Source organism: Artemia sp. Qi Xiang Cuo, chromosome 11, assembly GCF_049724085.1.
Source record: "Artemia sp. Qi Xiang Cuo chromosome 11, ASM4972408v1, whole genome shotgun sequence".
Classification (NCBI taxonomy): Eukaryota; Metazoa; Arthropoda; class Branchiopoda; order Anostraca; family Artemiidae; genus Artemia; species Artemia sp. Qi Xiang Cuo.
Window position 1 is genome coordinate 7111992 of NC_142804.1, and position 16998 is coordinate 7128989.

The 16998-nt window shown below is 34.9% G+C and overlaps 1 protein-coding gene across 1 annotated transcript in view; it reads left to right on the forward strand.

Moving 5' to 3' along the window:
- LOC148946585 (N-acetyltaurine hydrolase) overlaps positions 1–16998 on the forward strand; it is a 45624-nt gene that overhangs the window by 20453 nt on the left and 8173 nt on the right. The window contains exons 3-5 of the mRNA XM_089097161.1: positions 6400–6559; positions 11556–11746; positions 15499–15657. Coding sequence (XP_088953287.1) covers positions 6400–6559; positions 11556–11746; positions 15499–15657 — 510 coding nt within the window. The remainder of the gene's footprint in view (positions 1–6399; positions 6560–11555; positions 11747–15498; positions 15658–16998) is intronic.

Below are 16998 nucleotides of genomic sequence, written 5' to 3' on the forward strand. Positions count from 1 at the left end.
GACGTTTTCAGGAGGGTTTTTTTCTGGTAATAAGGGGGGTGGGTGGGTCGGGGGTTATCTTGGAGGATCTGTCCATGAAGGAAGTTTTCATGGGGGAAGGGAAATTGCCATGAAGGGGGCGCCGGGCTTGCCAGCATTATTTATTGGTTATTGGGAAGTATACAGACATTTTCAGGAAGGATTTTTTTCTGGAGCATGGGGCTGGAGGAGGGGGTTACTCGGGAGAATCTTTCCGTGGAGGTAGTTTCTTTGGCGTAGGGGAAATTTCTGTGAAGGGAGCGCTGGATTTCCAAGCATTATTTAAAAAACGATCAGAAATTAAATAAAAAAAACAAGTTTTTTTCAACTGAAAATAAGAAGCAACATTTGAACTTAAAACGAACAGAAATTATAACGTATATGAGGGGGTTCTCCCCCAAGTCAATACCTCGCTCTTTACGCTACAGTTTTTTTTAGTGCTTTCAAAAGAGCTATCTGTTCTAACTAAACGGCCTTTGTGATTCAGGGGTTTTGAATTAAATTTGTTTTTAACTTTTAACGTAAAGAGCGAGATATTGACTAGGGGGGAACCCCCTCATATACATAATAACACATACATAATAAAAAAACAATAAAAACAAGCGATACGGCTCAATAGTAATCGAAACTTTAAAAAAAGGAATTTTGATGTCAATAAATATATCAAAAGAATGGATTTATAACGGTGATTCTAAAAATATAAATATTTTTAGGTTTAATATCACTCATCAAAGGATACAAGACTGAGAATATTTACCCAATCTTTGAAAGAGGGGGGAAAAAACCTATACAAATAAAAGAATTCTAATGTAAACCCCACCTTCAGATTCAGCTGATCATACGATTGAATTGCATAGGTTTCAAGCTCATATCTGCAAAAATATGCAGCTTTATATTTTTGGCTAGAAGAAAAATATACGAATATAGAAGTTAGTTACGTAACTTAATTTGTAAATTACGTCATAACCAAATTTAGAGACATCCATTTAGCAAAAGAGAATTAAAATTTTTATGCAAATTTTGTTTACTTATTCAATGACGGTGAGCCAAAATAAAAGTTGTATTAACTAAAAAACGATCAGAAATTGAATAAAAAAAACAAGTTTTTTTAACTGAAAGTAAGGAGCGACATTAAAACTTAAAACGAACAGAAATTATTCCGTATATGAAAGGGGCTGTCCCCTCCTCAACGCCTCGCTCTTTACGCTAAATTTTGAATTTGTATAATAACTTTATTTTTTAAAAAAATAAAAAACTTTAGCTTAAAGAGCGACGCGTTGAGGAGGGGACAGCCCCTTTCATATACGGAATAATTTCTGTTCGTTTTAAGTTTTAATGTCGCTCCTTACTTTCAGTTAAAAAACTTGTTTTTTTTTATTTAATTCCAAATAAGAATCGATCTTTTTTCTCTTGCTTAATACAAAGACAAATGTGATTTTTATTTCAATTTCAAAATATTCAGATCGATTGAGTAGGCTAAAATGGACATGACTCAAACAAAAGGGACATATCTGACATTATTCACATTTAATTTCAGGATAAAAATGAGTTTTCTACTAAAACATTTTTTCCAGCGAGGATTTGAGTCAGAAAAAAAAACTTAAAAATGATAATGTGTTACTAAATGTTGTAGCTGCAAATTGCATGTGTTCATGCATTCCCCGGCTACTACTTAATAACACCTAGGATTCACTTGAAAAAAAGCCCAAGGTTAGAAATAAAATCCAAATATAATGAATAATAGTAATAACATATGATATACGTATTTAACATGATGTTTAAAATACAAAGTTTTTCTCAGATCCCACGCTCAGGACTCAGGATACCAGGGAGTGAAAATCCTCAGCCTTTGGGGTAGGTCACTCGTATTTTCCCCACCCAATCATGATAGATTACTCATCCCCCTGTGAAGTCAATAAAAATCTGCCAGTATGGTCAATACATAAACAATAGTTAATTAACAAGTACCTATTTTCATAACTTACTCAAAAAGAATAATGAAGCAAAAACGGCTGGAGTGTTAATATAAAAATGTATTACAATTTGAAATGAGTAGGTATCCAAGGGATTAAAAGTTTGAACCTGTTAAAGCGGATTTTTTCCTAAATCTAAAGGCTTTTGTTAAATAATTTGTCTTGCAATAAAAATAAAATTTAATTTTAGCATTTTTAAAAAATAATAAAATTGATTAAAATTTAATCAATAAAATTTCAATAACATTTGATAAAATAAAAATAATCTTAGTGCAATGTTTGTATCGTAATATTATTTCTATTATTTCATAATAGAACCTGTTGGGAAGGTGTATAGAGAGAAGCTTTGAATATAATGGGTAGGAGAAGTGCTCACAGCTGTGCTATCCTTAGGTGGCTTTGTGCTACATTCAGTTGTTGAGAGTAGCAGTAGTAGGCCTATAATAATAGTTGGGACAGAGTGGTAAATTTTTTCAGATGGTTATTTAGCTAAATGTACTCTAACTTTGAGGACAAAAAGTGTCTGAATAGGCACTACTACCTTAAATTAATTGATTTTTATGTTTTCATTTCATTTGGTGTAGATTTTAACATGCAAAACAGGACTAAAGATCTCTGGATACATACGTGCATGAAAGATTGAAAATACAATATAATTCTGGTTTCTTATAATATTGTATATTTCCAAAGTAATTTACCTTGGTTTTCACCATATTTAGGCCGCCTATCTGCATTTTTCCGTACCTGTAATTATGGTTTTCCTACTTTGAATATTCTTGTTGTCTTTTCTGATGGTTGCACCCTTGTTACTTCTGAGAGGATGGAGGTTGAGATCGGACAAATATAGTAGACCTATTTCAGAGAGTTCTACTTTAGTTTGATGATATTTCTCGTGTCCTAAAATTTCCTAAATCAGGTTTTTCAATTGTTCTCCTTGTATCTAAGGGTTTTCCTCAACTAGCCAAAATACATCTACCCAAAAGTTGTAGTAGTAGACCAAAGAATAACCGTGTCTGTTTCTCATAATAAAAATGTATCTGTTAAGCGCCATTTTTATTAAAATGAAGGCCTGTAGACAAGGCCGTATCCAGGGATGAGCTACCAGGTTCAATCCCCTCCAAAAAAAAATTACTTTTAAAATTTCAATTTTTCCGCTTATTATCTAAGGGTTTTCCTCAACTATCCAAAATATATCTATCTAAAAGTTGTAGTAGTAGACCATAGAATAGCCATGTATGTTTCTTAGGTATTTTTTCCTGAACAAAATGTATCTGTTAAGCACCATTTTTATTAAAATGAAGGCCTGTAGACGATGCCGTATCTAGGGGTGAACAATGAGGTTCGACCCCCTCCAAAAAAAATCATTTGACTTTCAAAAAAGTAGCAATGCATATAAAGAAATTTTTGTGCGTTTTTTAAAAAAAAAAAAAAAAAAAAAAAAGACCCCACCTCCGACGACATTCGGGAATCAGTTGAAACCAAACTCGTTCACAGTTAAGGTTAAGCTAGCATTCAGAAATGAATAAAGTCAAAACTGAATATTCAGTTGATTTAAACTTAGTTTAAGCCGAGCCAATCATAATTCTTCAAAAACTTTTATGATTGGCTAGTACCCAAACCTTATCCAGATAGGGAAAAAAGTACAAACGAAAAATCCATAAGAAATAGAATATGTAATAGAAATGTATTCTATTATATATTCTAGTCTAATAGAAATAGCTTGTCAGAGCTCATAAACGTATTTACGACTGCAAGTAGTCGCAGCCATAAGTCGCCACAGTCTACAGATTTCGTTTGAGGAATTCGTTTTTAAAACCATGGAAATTTACGATAAGAACAGAACTAGGTGATTTCACTGTTTAAACACCAATTGGGAATGGTAAAATCTGATCATCATCTAACTGATGAGCTGATCAGCATCGTTTAATATCGAGTTTCGGAAAGGACTGAATTTCAATATTAGTAAAATCCTATTATGAATGGGTCTTTACTCCAACAGTAAGGTATCCCTTTAGTTCTTTAGTCGCTTGTCATATTTGTTTATTATCATAGCCATACAATTTTCTTGACAGGCCTTCAGTAGAGATCTTAGGGATGATTTTCTCCTATCCACGTGTGGAGGTACTTATTTTCATGGAACTTAGATGGAACTACTTGCAGGGACTGGCAGTGATCCCTGCAAGATAATCCTCGTTTAAAAATCTCTTAAAAATGAAATTCGAAGTTGATTTTTAACGAAAGATTTTAATTGCCCCTTAATAGGACCACTTGAACCCCTCCCCTTTCTATCTTCCTAGCTTCACCTAGGTCAAAGATTCTACAATCTCTGTATACGATGTGCAACATTGCACACTAATCAGTATTTTTCAATCATAGCCATAGTGACCATATAGAATAGACCCTTTTGCTGAACTCATTTATCCTATTAATTTAAACCCCTCCAAAAACCTTATTAAACCACTATCTTGCAGTACTCTACATCATACAAAGTTAAGACTCTGAGAGATTGCCCAATAAGTTCGAGTTTTCTATTGAATGACGTCAAAAGACAATCAAAATCGATGGATTGATTTCTTTAATGAAACTAAATGCCAAAGAGAGAAGTTTCCCCTTGATTGCCTTAGAAAAGAAGAGAGTGAATAAGGGATCCATAAATATGACTATTATCTGGCATCAGAGAATTTACTTATATTGAAAATGTGCCACAATTTTCTTTTGTAGAATATTAATGTAAACAATAAACAATAAAAATACAAAATTGTAAATTTATTTTGAGAATTGTGGTTTTATTTGTCATAACATAAACAAAAAAAGAAAGAAAATGACCATATTAATCAACATTACTGAAAAAAACTTTTGCATGTAGATTGAAAGTTTAATATATTCCTGAAAGCCTCGACTGTTTTGGATTTATTAAGGCTATAAAAGAGAGAAAAACAATTTTTATTTCATTTGAGCGTAAATGACAATCTGGTCTTTAAAAGGCTTTGAAGACCTTACCCTTCTAATATTGGTGGTAATTTCTGTTCATTTTATGTTTTATTTAATTATACAATGTGATTTATTTTTGTTTTGGGTCTTTCCTGTTGGTCCAGTCAAATCGGAGTCGATACAAGTAAGTTTGTCCTCAAACAATTTTGCTCCTTGATATATTCCCCTTGGTACCGCTAGTCAAAATTTAAAACTCCTTTTGATCTCCCCATTCAATGTTCCCTAAGAGTTTCAGCTGGGGCTTTTAAGCCTGTAAATTACACTTTTAGCCATATTTGAGATATTGTGGATATGTTCTTTTGCAGCAAGTTTGTACCTTTAATGTATTCTGAAAAACTGGCAGCATTTCGCTTATCTTGGTGTCTGACTTAAAAGTTTCTCAAAACGCAGTCATGGAACCCGGTATGGCCACGTTTTACGGGTCAAATTTATTTAACTAGGTATTACTTCAAGAGAGCATCCATTTTCAGAAATCTCGTACACCAAGTAGCGTGTGGCAAGTGTGGTGGAAGTGTTCTAGGCGTGGTGGAAACTATGTGAAGTGTGGCAAAAACTGTTCCAGGCGTAGCCTAGTGGAACTGAGCAGCACACTAGTTGTTTGGAAATTTACACGTGGCGGAAAGCGGATACCCTCTCGAGTTACTTATTAAGTGGTCCAGACGCATCTCGGACCCATGCCCATCGAAATTTCACGATTTTAATCATTATTTTCTTTAAGTGTACATATTGCTTGTTTGATCCTACTATTTTTGGTTTTTCTAATTCATGCCCTGGGATTTAATCCCTCAGATGGAATTCCTATATACTCACTTATGTTGACACAATTATCAGACTCTAGGTGGAAAAGCCAAACTGATTTTCTTTTTTATATAGGCTATGAGAGTGATTTTTCCTTACCCCAGGGTTTAGGTAGAGAGTTTGATGGAGCTGAGTGCTTCAGCTTGGTAGAAAACATTCTCAGAGAGAGAGGGGAGTATCGGTTTTCTCACGCTGATGTGTATGGTAGGACAATTATAGACTAATGACGATAGCCTAAAAAAGGTAGATTTTGGGAGATTTCTTCATTATCATGTCGAGCTGGGGCTTCCTTTATTGGAGCCCTAACATTGTCTTACAGTAATGATCATTTTTAAGAATTGAAATAATTTCTAAGCTAATTTTCTTCAACCGTGAGATCAGTGTTTTATTCAATACAAGACGAAGAAACCCATTTCCGTCGGGAATATTTATCCCTTCTGCCATTATGGGATCAAATCCTATGTAAAAAAAAGATAAAATGGAGTTTGAATTCTTGTCATCGAGCTCGAAGCTTTTAAATAGAAAGTTTGGACAGATCTGCCACCAAAATATGTTATTATGGATATTCCTTTCCTTATAAACTATCTGTACTAAAATAAAGTCATTCTTAATTTTTTAGTTCTCGGCTTGATCAACCCTGATGAGCTTGGCAAAACACTTGCACACGAGCATTTGTCACTTGCATTTGATGTTGCCTATTGTAGACCAAAAGTTGAAGATGAAAAGAAAGGGGAGGCCCTTTTCTCGTTGGAAACTGTGGGATGGATACGACAGAATCCGTAAGTTGTGGTGATGGTTCATATCTATAATAACATATTACTTACATAATGTTTGATTGACTCATAACATTGTTTCTTATTATCAAACGTTATACTATTTATTAAGCTTGGTAAAAAACAAATTTTTTTAATGGTAGTAAAGAGGGATGCTGAAACATAAATAAAACAAAAACAAGTTATTCTGTACGCCTGGGGGAGGGGCTCAGGCTTTTTTCATATGTACCATATTTTCTCTTTGACCATAAGAGAGCTAGTTAGTTAATTGTTCTTGCATCAGACATCAACAGACACAGAGATACAGGAGGTCAGTGGGAAAGTTTTACCCATTTTTAGTATTTCTCAAGCTTTTTTTTCAGTCACTAATTCGATTTCTCTATATTTGAAGCATAAGCAAACCTGGCGCTGCTTTTAGGTGCTTCATGTAGTTGACTGGGCTGTACCGAAGTTAGGTCATATTTTAGCAATTACACCATATATTTCACCTACTTTTGGTATTATTACTATGATCTGTTCAGGGTATTTTTCAGCAGGGAGCTGACGTCTGCTTTCCGACAAAGAAATTACCCATCTTCTAGAGGAAGGGGAAGAAAATGGAGATGCACAAGTAAGTGACAGTGATGACAACGACGATTCAGTTGAAGTACAGGACCGACAACTTTTTGACAGTGAAGAGGAAGATCTGGCCTACGTTCCTTGTGACGACTCAGAAAATGTGATGCCACAGGATAGATCCTACTGCCCAAATAAGGGTAAAGTAGTCCTTTTGCTGTCAACTTGTCACGAAGGATATGCTCTATCAAAATATTCGAAAAAGCGCACCTCAATTGATTTCTATAATTAAACTAAGGGAGAGTCGAGTCCTTTGATCAAATGTGTTTGAGCATGAGTGCAAGTTGAAAGGCGAAGTGGTGGCTGATGAATACAGCTTTCATGAGGTCGTTTATCATTTACGCACACAATGCGCACCGCCTGGGACAAAAATCTTGTCAGGGGCGGGGCTTTATGATGACTTTGTATGAGACGCTCGTAAAGCCATATATGCTACAACGTCATGATACGCCAGGTTTGCCACTTTGTCTCCAAGGAACCATTGGAGACATCCTAAAGTTGAATCCTTTCCGTCCAACAACAGCCTCAGGGGAGAGCAAGAGGACAAACTGCCGGTTATGTCCACTCAATAAGCGCCGCAAAACCACTCATTATTGTACCTCATGCCGGAAAACATTTCGTAGCAAAGACAGATTATTATTGTGCCAAGAATGTGGAACAGAATAGCCCAAAGACTTAGAAAACAAGTGATTTGGAAGAGATTTGTCTGCTTTTTTGTCTGATTTTATCCCAATCGTTTCGAATAAACATTAGCCGAGATCATTGATGTCAAAGATGAAGAGGTATAATTTACCCAATTTTAGTAGTAATGTTCTTCGGTACCCCTTTAGTACACTAGGTTGCTAGGGTTAAAACGAAACTTGTTTTTCCGGGTTGCAGCGGTAGCTAGCAACCTAGTAAGAGACGATCACGTCCAATGTTAAGAACTATAAAAACCCATAAATCCTGAAATAAGAGTCAGATCAAAACAAAAAGTACACCATTAGAACTGTCTTGTCCGAAACCCTTATATAGTAAACTTTCTGTCCCTAGGCTTAAAAAGCAAGGGAAATATATTGGCTTGAAAATCAAGAAAAGTGGCAGCTACTTTTACAATAAACTGCATCTTCGTATACAAGACGATAATTGACGTGATGATCGTGGGTTGCAACCATAAATGACGCTATAGTAAAGCTATGTGGTGACAACAGTTACAACTGGGGTTTGTTCTTTACTACATCCAGCTAAGAAAAAGCGGAAGGCTTTTTCCTGTGTGTGATATATAATCATAGTAAGGAACGTTTTGTGAGTAGTAGTAAAATACTGTACTGACATGTTAAAAAATTAAGAGTGAACAGTCAATCTGGACTTGTCTCAGTTAAAGATATTAATATCAGAGACGGTCCTCCCGGCATAGTTGATGTCGAAAGGGTGGACACGGCGTGTCTCATTCAAGATGTGGTTGATTACGCAGTTACACAGCTCTAGTGCAGTAGCGCATCCCTCCCGTACTCTGTAATTGTTGAGAAAGGAGGAAGAAAGTTTCCCATTAACCAGGACGGCGCTCTCTGCGTTGTTGTAAAGTTCTCTGTATTGTACATTTGTTGGTAGGCCCACAGCTTTCAGGATTAGCCACAGGAATCGTCCGTCCATAGTATCAAAGGAAGAATGGAAGTCAATGGGGGCTATATTACTTAAAAGAGCGGCATGGGTGAAAGTGATAGCACTAAAGAAAAAAAAAAAAAACAACAAAATGCAATTTGGCAAAAATAAAATTGTTTGTACCACAGCCAGTATTGACAAAGTGGTTTGGTCTTAGCTAGATTCTTTTTTAAGAGTAACATTTCGAAGTTATTGTAATGGTTTTCGTTTCCCTGCGTAATTTTAGTAGAAAAAAATTCTGATAAAATTGGGGAATGTTTAAAGCGAAAACTATTATTATCGCCGCATCAAAATAATAAACTCCCTGGAACCGTAATTATAAAATGGTCCAGCGGTGGTCCCAAGACTTGAAAGGCAAAGTGTTATAATTAATCTAAATTTGTACATCTTTGGCTCTGATTATGTGGCTTTATTTCATGTTCAGTGAGCATGTGAACACGCTTAGGAGAAATTTCTCATGTAAAATTGCCCCCAAACCCTTAAGCCTACAAACTAGAAAAATTACATAACTACAAGTTTTCTACTCCACTGTTGTAACTGGTAATTACGGGTGCATTATTATGTTTGTCGTTATAATATGTTTGATAGGATACACGTAGTCCATGAAGTTTCATAAGAACGTCCTAAATTACGGCGGGTTTTATTATAGATGTTTTATTCAGCTTGATACGATAGCCGATCAAAACATATTTTATGAAATGCCCTTTTGACAACTTGCATGTACATATGATGTTTTGATTTAGTTTAACTTTCCTCTCAACATTTTTTATAATTTTCACTTCAATATCCTCAGCCGTGGTAGTACTCGCAGTAATAGTAGTTGCTTCAGTAGTAGTAGTAGTGGTTGTAATAGCATGCAAATGTTGACTTTCGGTCTACTGATCTTCCCCTTTAAGCATTCCCTGGAAGTTCTAACCTAATGCCCTAATTCATTCCTGAGATACGCCTTTTCAACAATCCGTATGCACATAGTGTGTTTTGATTTAGTTCAAATTTCCCCTTTATATTCTCTCAAATTTTACATTCATACCCTAAGTCTTAATATTAGCAGTAGCAATGTAGTAGTGTAGTCGTAGGAACAGTGGTATCAGTAGTAGTGTTGTATTAGCAGTAGTAGAAGCAGTATTAATAGCAGTAATAGTATGCACATGTTGGCCAGTTGAAATACATGCCTTTTGGCCGGTTGAAAGTCCCATTCATAATGCCCAGAAGTTTCAGGTTGATACGGAAAGCCATTCCAAATGTATTACTGATTACGCCCTTTTGACAATCTCTGTGCACATAGCATGTTTTGATTTAATTCAACTTTCCCCTTAACAATTCCTCAGCTTTTCACTTCAATACCCTCAGACCTGATTGTACTCGCTACAGAAGCAGTAGTTGTAGTGGTAGCGGTAGAAGTAGTAGTAGTAGTTGCAGTTGTAGTTGTAGCAGTTGTAATAGTATTAGTAGCAGTATTAGTAGTAGTATTAGTAGTAGAAGTAGCAATAGCATGCAAATATTGCCTTTTTGGTCACTTGGTCTTCCTCCTTATCATTTACTGGAAGTTCCAAATTAATACACTCAGTCATTCCTTAGTTACGCCCTTTTGAAAAACCGTATGCACATAATATGTTTCGATTTAATTTAATTTATCCCATCAACATTCTATGAAAGATCCACCTAAATGCCCCTCGTCTTTTTGGACCCTAAATGTAAAACATTCCCACCTTCCTCAATAACAAATACTACGTAAACAATGAACGAAATAAATAGCTTACAGCCCTTGCCCCGAGAGCTGTTGGGGGTTGACATTCCAAGAGACACAGTTACTGCACTTTTCATATATGCTGAATGAAATGGCTATTACGAAAGTTTGATTGGAGGATGTGTTTGGGAATTGGTGGGCGTGGGAGGGGTTTGGTTGCCCTCCAATCCCTTTTGACTCTTAGAAAGGGCACTAGAAATTAAAGATCGACGCTTCAACCTTGAACGAAGAATTAAGTGTATACTCCATAATAAAGGTATAAAGCAACTGACCAGAATCCCTGTAGCCAATTAGAGAAAATTTATTGTATCTAATATACTAAGGTTGGTGTTCCTGGTGACATTTTAGATTTCCTGAATCAGGCATCTAAGCGAGAATTTTTTTTACTGTTGTGGTAGCTTAACACACTTCAAAAAGATTTTTAATCTTTTTATATAAAAAAAAAGATGATTAATTAGACAAGGTAGTCTATGAAACTGTGCTACGCGAAATAAACAACATAGTGTTGTGCAATTTCTCCTATAATATCAGTAATACCAGTAGTATCAGTAATTCAGTAAGTTTGACCCCCTTTTTTTCACAATTTTCCTAGAACCTCTCCCCCAACCTCACTCTCTCTCTCTCAAAGCTTTAAGCCTCAAACAATTCGTTTGACTTTAAACATTTAGTTTCATGTTCATCAGCAAAAAAAGCGTAGAAATGACATAGCTAATCACATTTGTTGGTATTTACTCAATCAACATTTTTGCCTCAACCTCAAATTCAACCTCAAAAACTCAAATTTGTGAAAGAGCTAGAGCGGTAAACTTTTCGGATTCAGAATCAGCTCATATTTTTGGGTCGGATAGTGAAAGAATCATTTGTAAAGCATTTTTTTTTTTACATTGATCCCTTTTTTTCACAATGTTCCTACACTATAAAAGGTATAAGCTAAATATGCTAGTTTTTATTCTTCCTTTATTATTTGTTTTATTAATTTTTTCTTTCCTTTTATATTAGATACAGTCACAAGGCAAATTTGAAATTTAACGATGCTGAAACAATGGGTGCTGTTGTAGAAGAAATGACAAATTTTAAAAGCAAAGGCGGAGGAACTATTGTGGAGTGTACAACGCATGGAATACAACGGAAAGCAAAATTTTTGAAGGATATTAGCCTTCAAAGTGGTGTACATGTTATTGCGGGAACCGGTAGGAATGTTGATGGTTTTATGGAACATATTTTCAAAAATATTGTTTTTGCGTCAGTGAATTTTGCAGGCGGGCATCTCGGATAGAAAATACCATCAGGGAGCGAAACTTTGTATCTTCCTTAAAATTTGCTAACGGATATAAATTTCGGGGGAATTTCCCCATAAGAAACCCTGTTTCTCCTCAGATTTTGAAAAACGAATTCTTTTTTTTTAATTTTCATTAAAAAATAAATTAAAAAACGAGATACCCCCCCCCCCTAAATTAAATTTTTTTTTTGTACAATAGTAAACAAAAATTAAAAAAGACCCTTCCCCCTTAGATTTTGGTAAATAAAACTCTTAAATTTATATAGCCTTAATAGTAGGGTTCTTTGGTATGGGACTTATTATGTGTTATAAATATCTTTTCAAAAGAAACATTTTATAGTGTTTTGATTGATAAAAATCTTTGAAATAATTGTTTGGCCTATAAATTAAAGTTCTTCCTAGTTAGAATATTCTTTCGTTGCGTTTATAATCTACCTTTCACTATCACTGCTAAGTTTCTAAACAAGAGCTTTATACTGGTCGGTTTTTCAATATGCTCGTTTAGCATGTGAGCTATTAATACAACATTTGAGCAAATTCTCGTGTGCATGAGGAGGGGGGCAATTGTCTTAGGTAACAAAGGAGTCCGGGCCGCACGAAAGTGCGGATTTCCGTCATTTTTTACTGAAAATCAAAATTTTAGGCCAAACAAGGGCAACAGTGCAGTCGCGTGAAAATTTTGAGATGGACAATCGGTTTAGAATTATTGATAAGGTGTATATATACATATATATATATATATATATATATATATATATATATATATATATATATATATATATATATATATATATATATATATATATATATATATATATATATATATATATATATATATATTGTTCTTTCATTTGGAGTAATATATATGGACTAACCATGAAGTATGGAGGCTAAGGGGGAAATACCTGATAACTACAGATATATTTTTTTTTATTAAGAAGTGAAAATTAAATTCACGCGGTACTATTAGGGGGTTAAAGATTTCCATACAGATTTTCATATTGATAAGATATTCATTTATTCAAGAACCAAGGACATTAAAATTGAAATCTGATTATTGAAATCCGATTAAGTGGAAACTTACACATCTATATACGTTGAAAAAAGACTCTATAGAAACTGCTTTCACGCTGCAGCAGGTATTTTTGGATATTAGAACAGGTTTTTTTTGTAAAAATGAGTCGAAACGATTTATTTTTAGTGTTTTTTCAAGATTAGTATGTAATAAAACAAAAACACAATTGCCCTCGTAGCACGAGTTTGTGCTTAAATTTTTGGCTTCTATTTGTTTGTTTCATACAAAACAATATTGAATGAGTGCTCAAAAAGGGTATTGGGAAAGACACTATAATGGTGACGTCAAAACCGCACAGTAAGAACGCTGTACAAAAAAACGGAACGTAATTTAGCCTACTAGTACAAATGCTAAAGAAACCTACAGTGCCTCTCCATTATTTTTTACTCATGAATTTAATAAAATGACAGTTTTATTAATGGTTAATGAATTATTTAATTAGTCTGTCAATGTAAGTCTGAATTTTGTAGCCAGTATTACGTGTTGGTATCCTGTTTTTGTTTTTTGACCGCTAAGTTTGAGGTCGACCCTTCAGGCCTGTGATGGTGATTTAAAAAAATAAATACCTTACGCAACCTATTATAAAAACACAAAAAGCTAATAGTTTAATTTCGTTTCTCAAGATGTTGAACAACAATAAGAGTGTTCAGAAACTGAATATATCTTCCAAATACCCTAGCCATAATCAGCTGAAGTTGAAAAACAATGATAAAGATGGGCCAATCAGAGCTCCCACCAAGATTTAGAAGGTCCAAAAACAGGGAAAATCAGAGCTTCACAATCTTTTACAATAAAGCGTTTACCGTATTTTTTTAAAGAGAATTCCCTTGTCTTTTATACTTTTTCCAATTTTTCCCCAGCTCCACACAAAAAGTAATTTTTCCCCAGTTCCACACAAGAAGTTATTTTTCCTTAGCTCCACAAAAAAAGTATTTTTTCCCCAGCTCCACACAAAGATTCGGGCCATAAAAAGGACAAGCCATCACTCGAGTGTATGTTTATTGTAGTATCAGTAAAGAAAGCAGTTCCTTATGTTTGCAGATTCTTTCAAAGAAAATATTTCATGAAACAGGCAGAGATGATTGTAATCAACGGAAGTAACAAGAAAAAAGATGAACTGATAGATGATCGCCATCTGTTTTTTCTTTTAAGAATAAATTTAATCATGGAAAATAATAATAACAAAAGATAATGAACTAACACAAACATCCCCTGAGAAATTTCCAAGCCTTTCAGATCTAGTAAGAAAACCGCAAAGTATCACTGAACAGCAAATAGCAAGGTGCCACTGGATGGTTGTCAATAACAAAAATGCTAGACCTATCCTTACACAAGTAGAATAAGTCTTTCATTTAAGCATTTAACAATAATAGCCCAAGTAATTGATTCCTGTCAAGCTCTAACATAATTCAAACTGCAAAATAAAACGTTTACAAATCCAGGAGTAAATTCAACATATCATAAATCAAATAATGATAATAGGCCTAGTCATTCAAATTCCTATTAACCTACTGTACTTACCATTCTGTTTGATTTTTTTCAAAACCAGAATAAACAGGCTTTAGAAATGGTCATTGGAAAAGGTCTCTGGGACCTTAGACTACTGTATACATATGAAAATTGCAAAATCGGGAACTTGGTTTTAAAGGAAAAAGGCCTTCAAACGTAGTTATGCAGTTTTTGGCGTAAAATTTAAAAAAAGGAAGCGTGGTTGAAAAATCAGTGAAAGTTTATAGAACATAGTTTACGACATTAATGCATTGCTGAAAAACTGATCACAAAATTTGTCAAAACTACTCAAATATCAGACAGGTTTAGAAAAAATCTGAAAAATGTTTTTATTTTCAGCCAATCTTTATAAGAAAAAGAGTTTGTTTTTACTAATGTTTCTTCTATTTATATTTTACCCCTGAAGGAGTCTTTTAATTTCATTATGTAGTGTATTTTTTGCTATTTCCTTATTTATTATATTCGTTCATCTGTTTTCAATAGACGGTGTATCTCAGCTGTTTACTGGATGGCGCTAACGATCAAAGGCTTGAAAAAAAGGGATAGGCTGATCTGGATGAGGAACGGTTACACATAGAGCCTCTTTCATTATGAATATGAGTAAAATGAGGAAATAATAGCCATAATAGTCATTTGTAAGATTTTCTCGTTTTAAAAGGTTTCTACGTCTTAAAATTCAAACCCCTCCTTAACTTTTCTTTTGGAAACTATATGAAGTATAATTTTACTGAATATATCATAATCATACTTATGTAAAAATACTTATAAATTGCTACAATTTATATTGAGCTTTGAAGTAAATATGTGCAAATTAAGAATATATTTCGAGCATAAGTGGAATTAGAATTTGTTCAAGCTTGAACATGCAAAACAAAGTTTGAACCTACGAAGAAATTTAAATTTTGAAGTTTTATTAAATATGATCAGTCCGAGGAATGTTGAATATACTCTAAATTCAAGTTCAAAATAGGGTCGCACCTCAATATTCTTGAAGTCAGATCTAGCCTGACTTCAAGCATGAAAAGAACACATTTTGAGGGATAAAATTCGCATTAGATTTAATTTTTATAATTTGACAGGTTTTTACGTTGCTGGTTCTCAGCGAACTGACGTTCTATCAAGGCCAATTGAAATCCTTGTCAAACTAATGACAGCAGAAATTCTATCTGGTTGTATTGACGCTGATGATGTTAAATGTGGTTTAATAGGAGAAATTGGCTGTTCATGGCCACTAAATGGTATGACCCTTTTTTGCAGTTTTTCAGGGCAATTAAATCTTAGCTTTTCAGTTCTATAAGCTACATAGGGGTAGTACCGGCAGTTACGAATTTTCATTTATATAAGGTTCCCACCTAACACTTGAGGAATTTGGTTGTGTTAATCAAGGAGGCACACTTGTGCCTCTATAAAGAGGCGACCCACCACAATTTTAAGCGATTTCAGGTCCTAGAGGTCGCAGAGAGACGGCGGTAATTGCATTTTGTAGCCCAAGCTCAAACTAAGAAACTTGCAAAATTTCATCCTCCTCCGACTTTATCTTCATGGGGTAAACTGGGCCGGAAGTTTGGACCCTCCCACCACAGCCCCCTTTAACGTTGTCCGATTGGGCTGAAATTTAGAGGTTAAGCTTTCCTAGGGCCCGGGAGCTTATCCTCGAAATTTCAGCTCAATCCGATCACTCCTTCCCTGTTTTCAAAAAACCAAATATAGCCACTTAAAATTCATCTCTTTTTTTTTTTTGTTAGCCACGCCTACAGGCCCCAGTTGGCAACGGATCCGGTTGAATGAGGACTCATTCGAAGCAGAATTCGACCTGTTAGGGCCTTTTGATATTTTCAGACCGAAAAAATTATCCCCCGAATTTACATTTACGAAAAACCTCGTTTTCCTATATTAGCCCATGTTAATTTTTCCCTCCACAACCCCCCCTTTAACGTTGTTCTGATCGGGCTGAAATTTAGAGGATAAGCTTTCCTGGGGCCTGGGAGCTTATCGTCGAAATTTCAGCTCAATCTGATCACTCCTTCCCTGTTTTCCAAAAACCACATATCAAGATTTTTGGGAATTTGCTTGCGTCGAAAATACCTTCTATGTGCTAAACAACAATTACTATTGTGCTTGTATAGTCCAGCGGCTGAGACTTCAGACATTCAAGCGGAAAACTCGGGCTCGATTCACCACCAGAGCAACTTTTTTATATACTTTGAAAAGAAACTCAGTTTCTTTTTTAAATTATTTGAAAAAAATTACGTTTTCTAAAGAGTTAAAGAGGCTGAGTTACAAGGTCGACCCTTAAAACGTACAGGGATTAGGAGGCACAGTTGGGGGGCTGTTAAAGAGGCTGAGTCACAAGTTCGAACCTTAAAACTTACAGGGATTAGGAGGCACCCTGTACGACGTGATTTGAGTATTGAGGAATTAAAAGCCTTAACACAAGAATGTTCAAGAGTGGGGGGTTTGGGGGCGGAAGCCCCCCAACTTTAACTCCTGACACGATCAGCTAACAGTTAGTCAAGCAATAATAAGTAATAAACTGTACAAAAACGTGCAGAAATTATTTGAAAAAAACTACGTTTTCT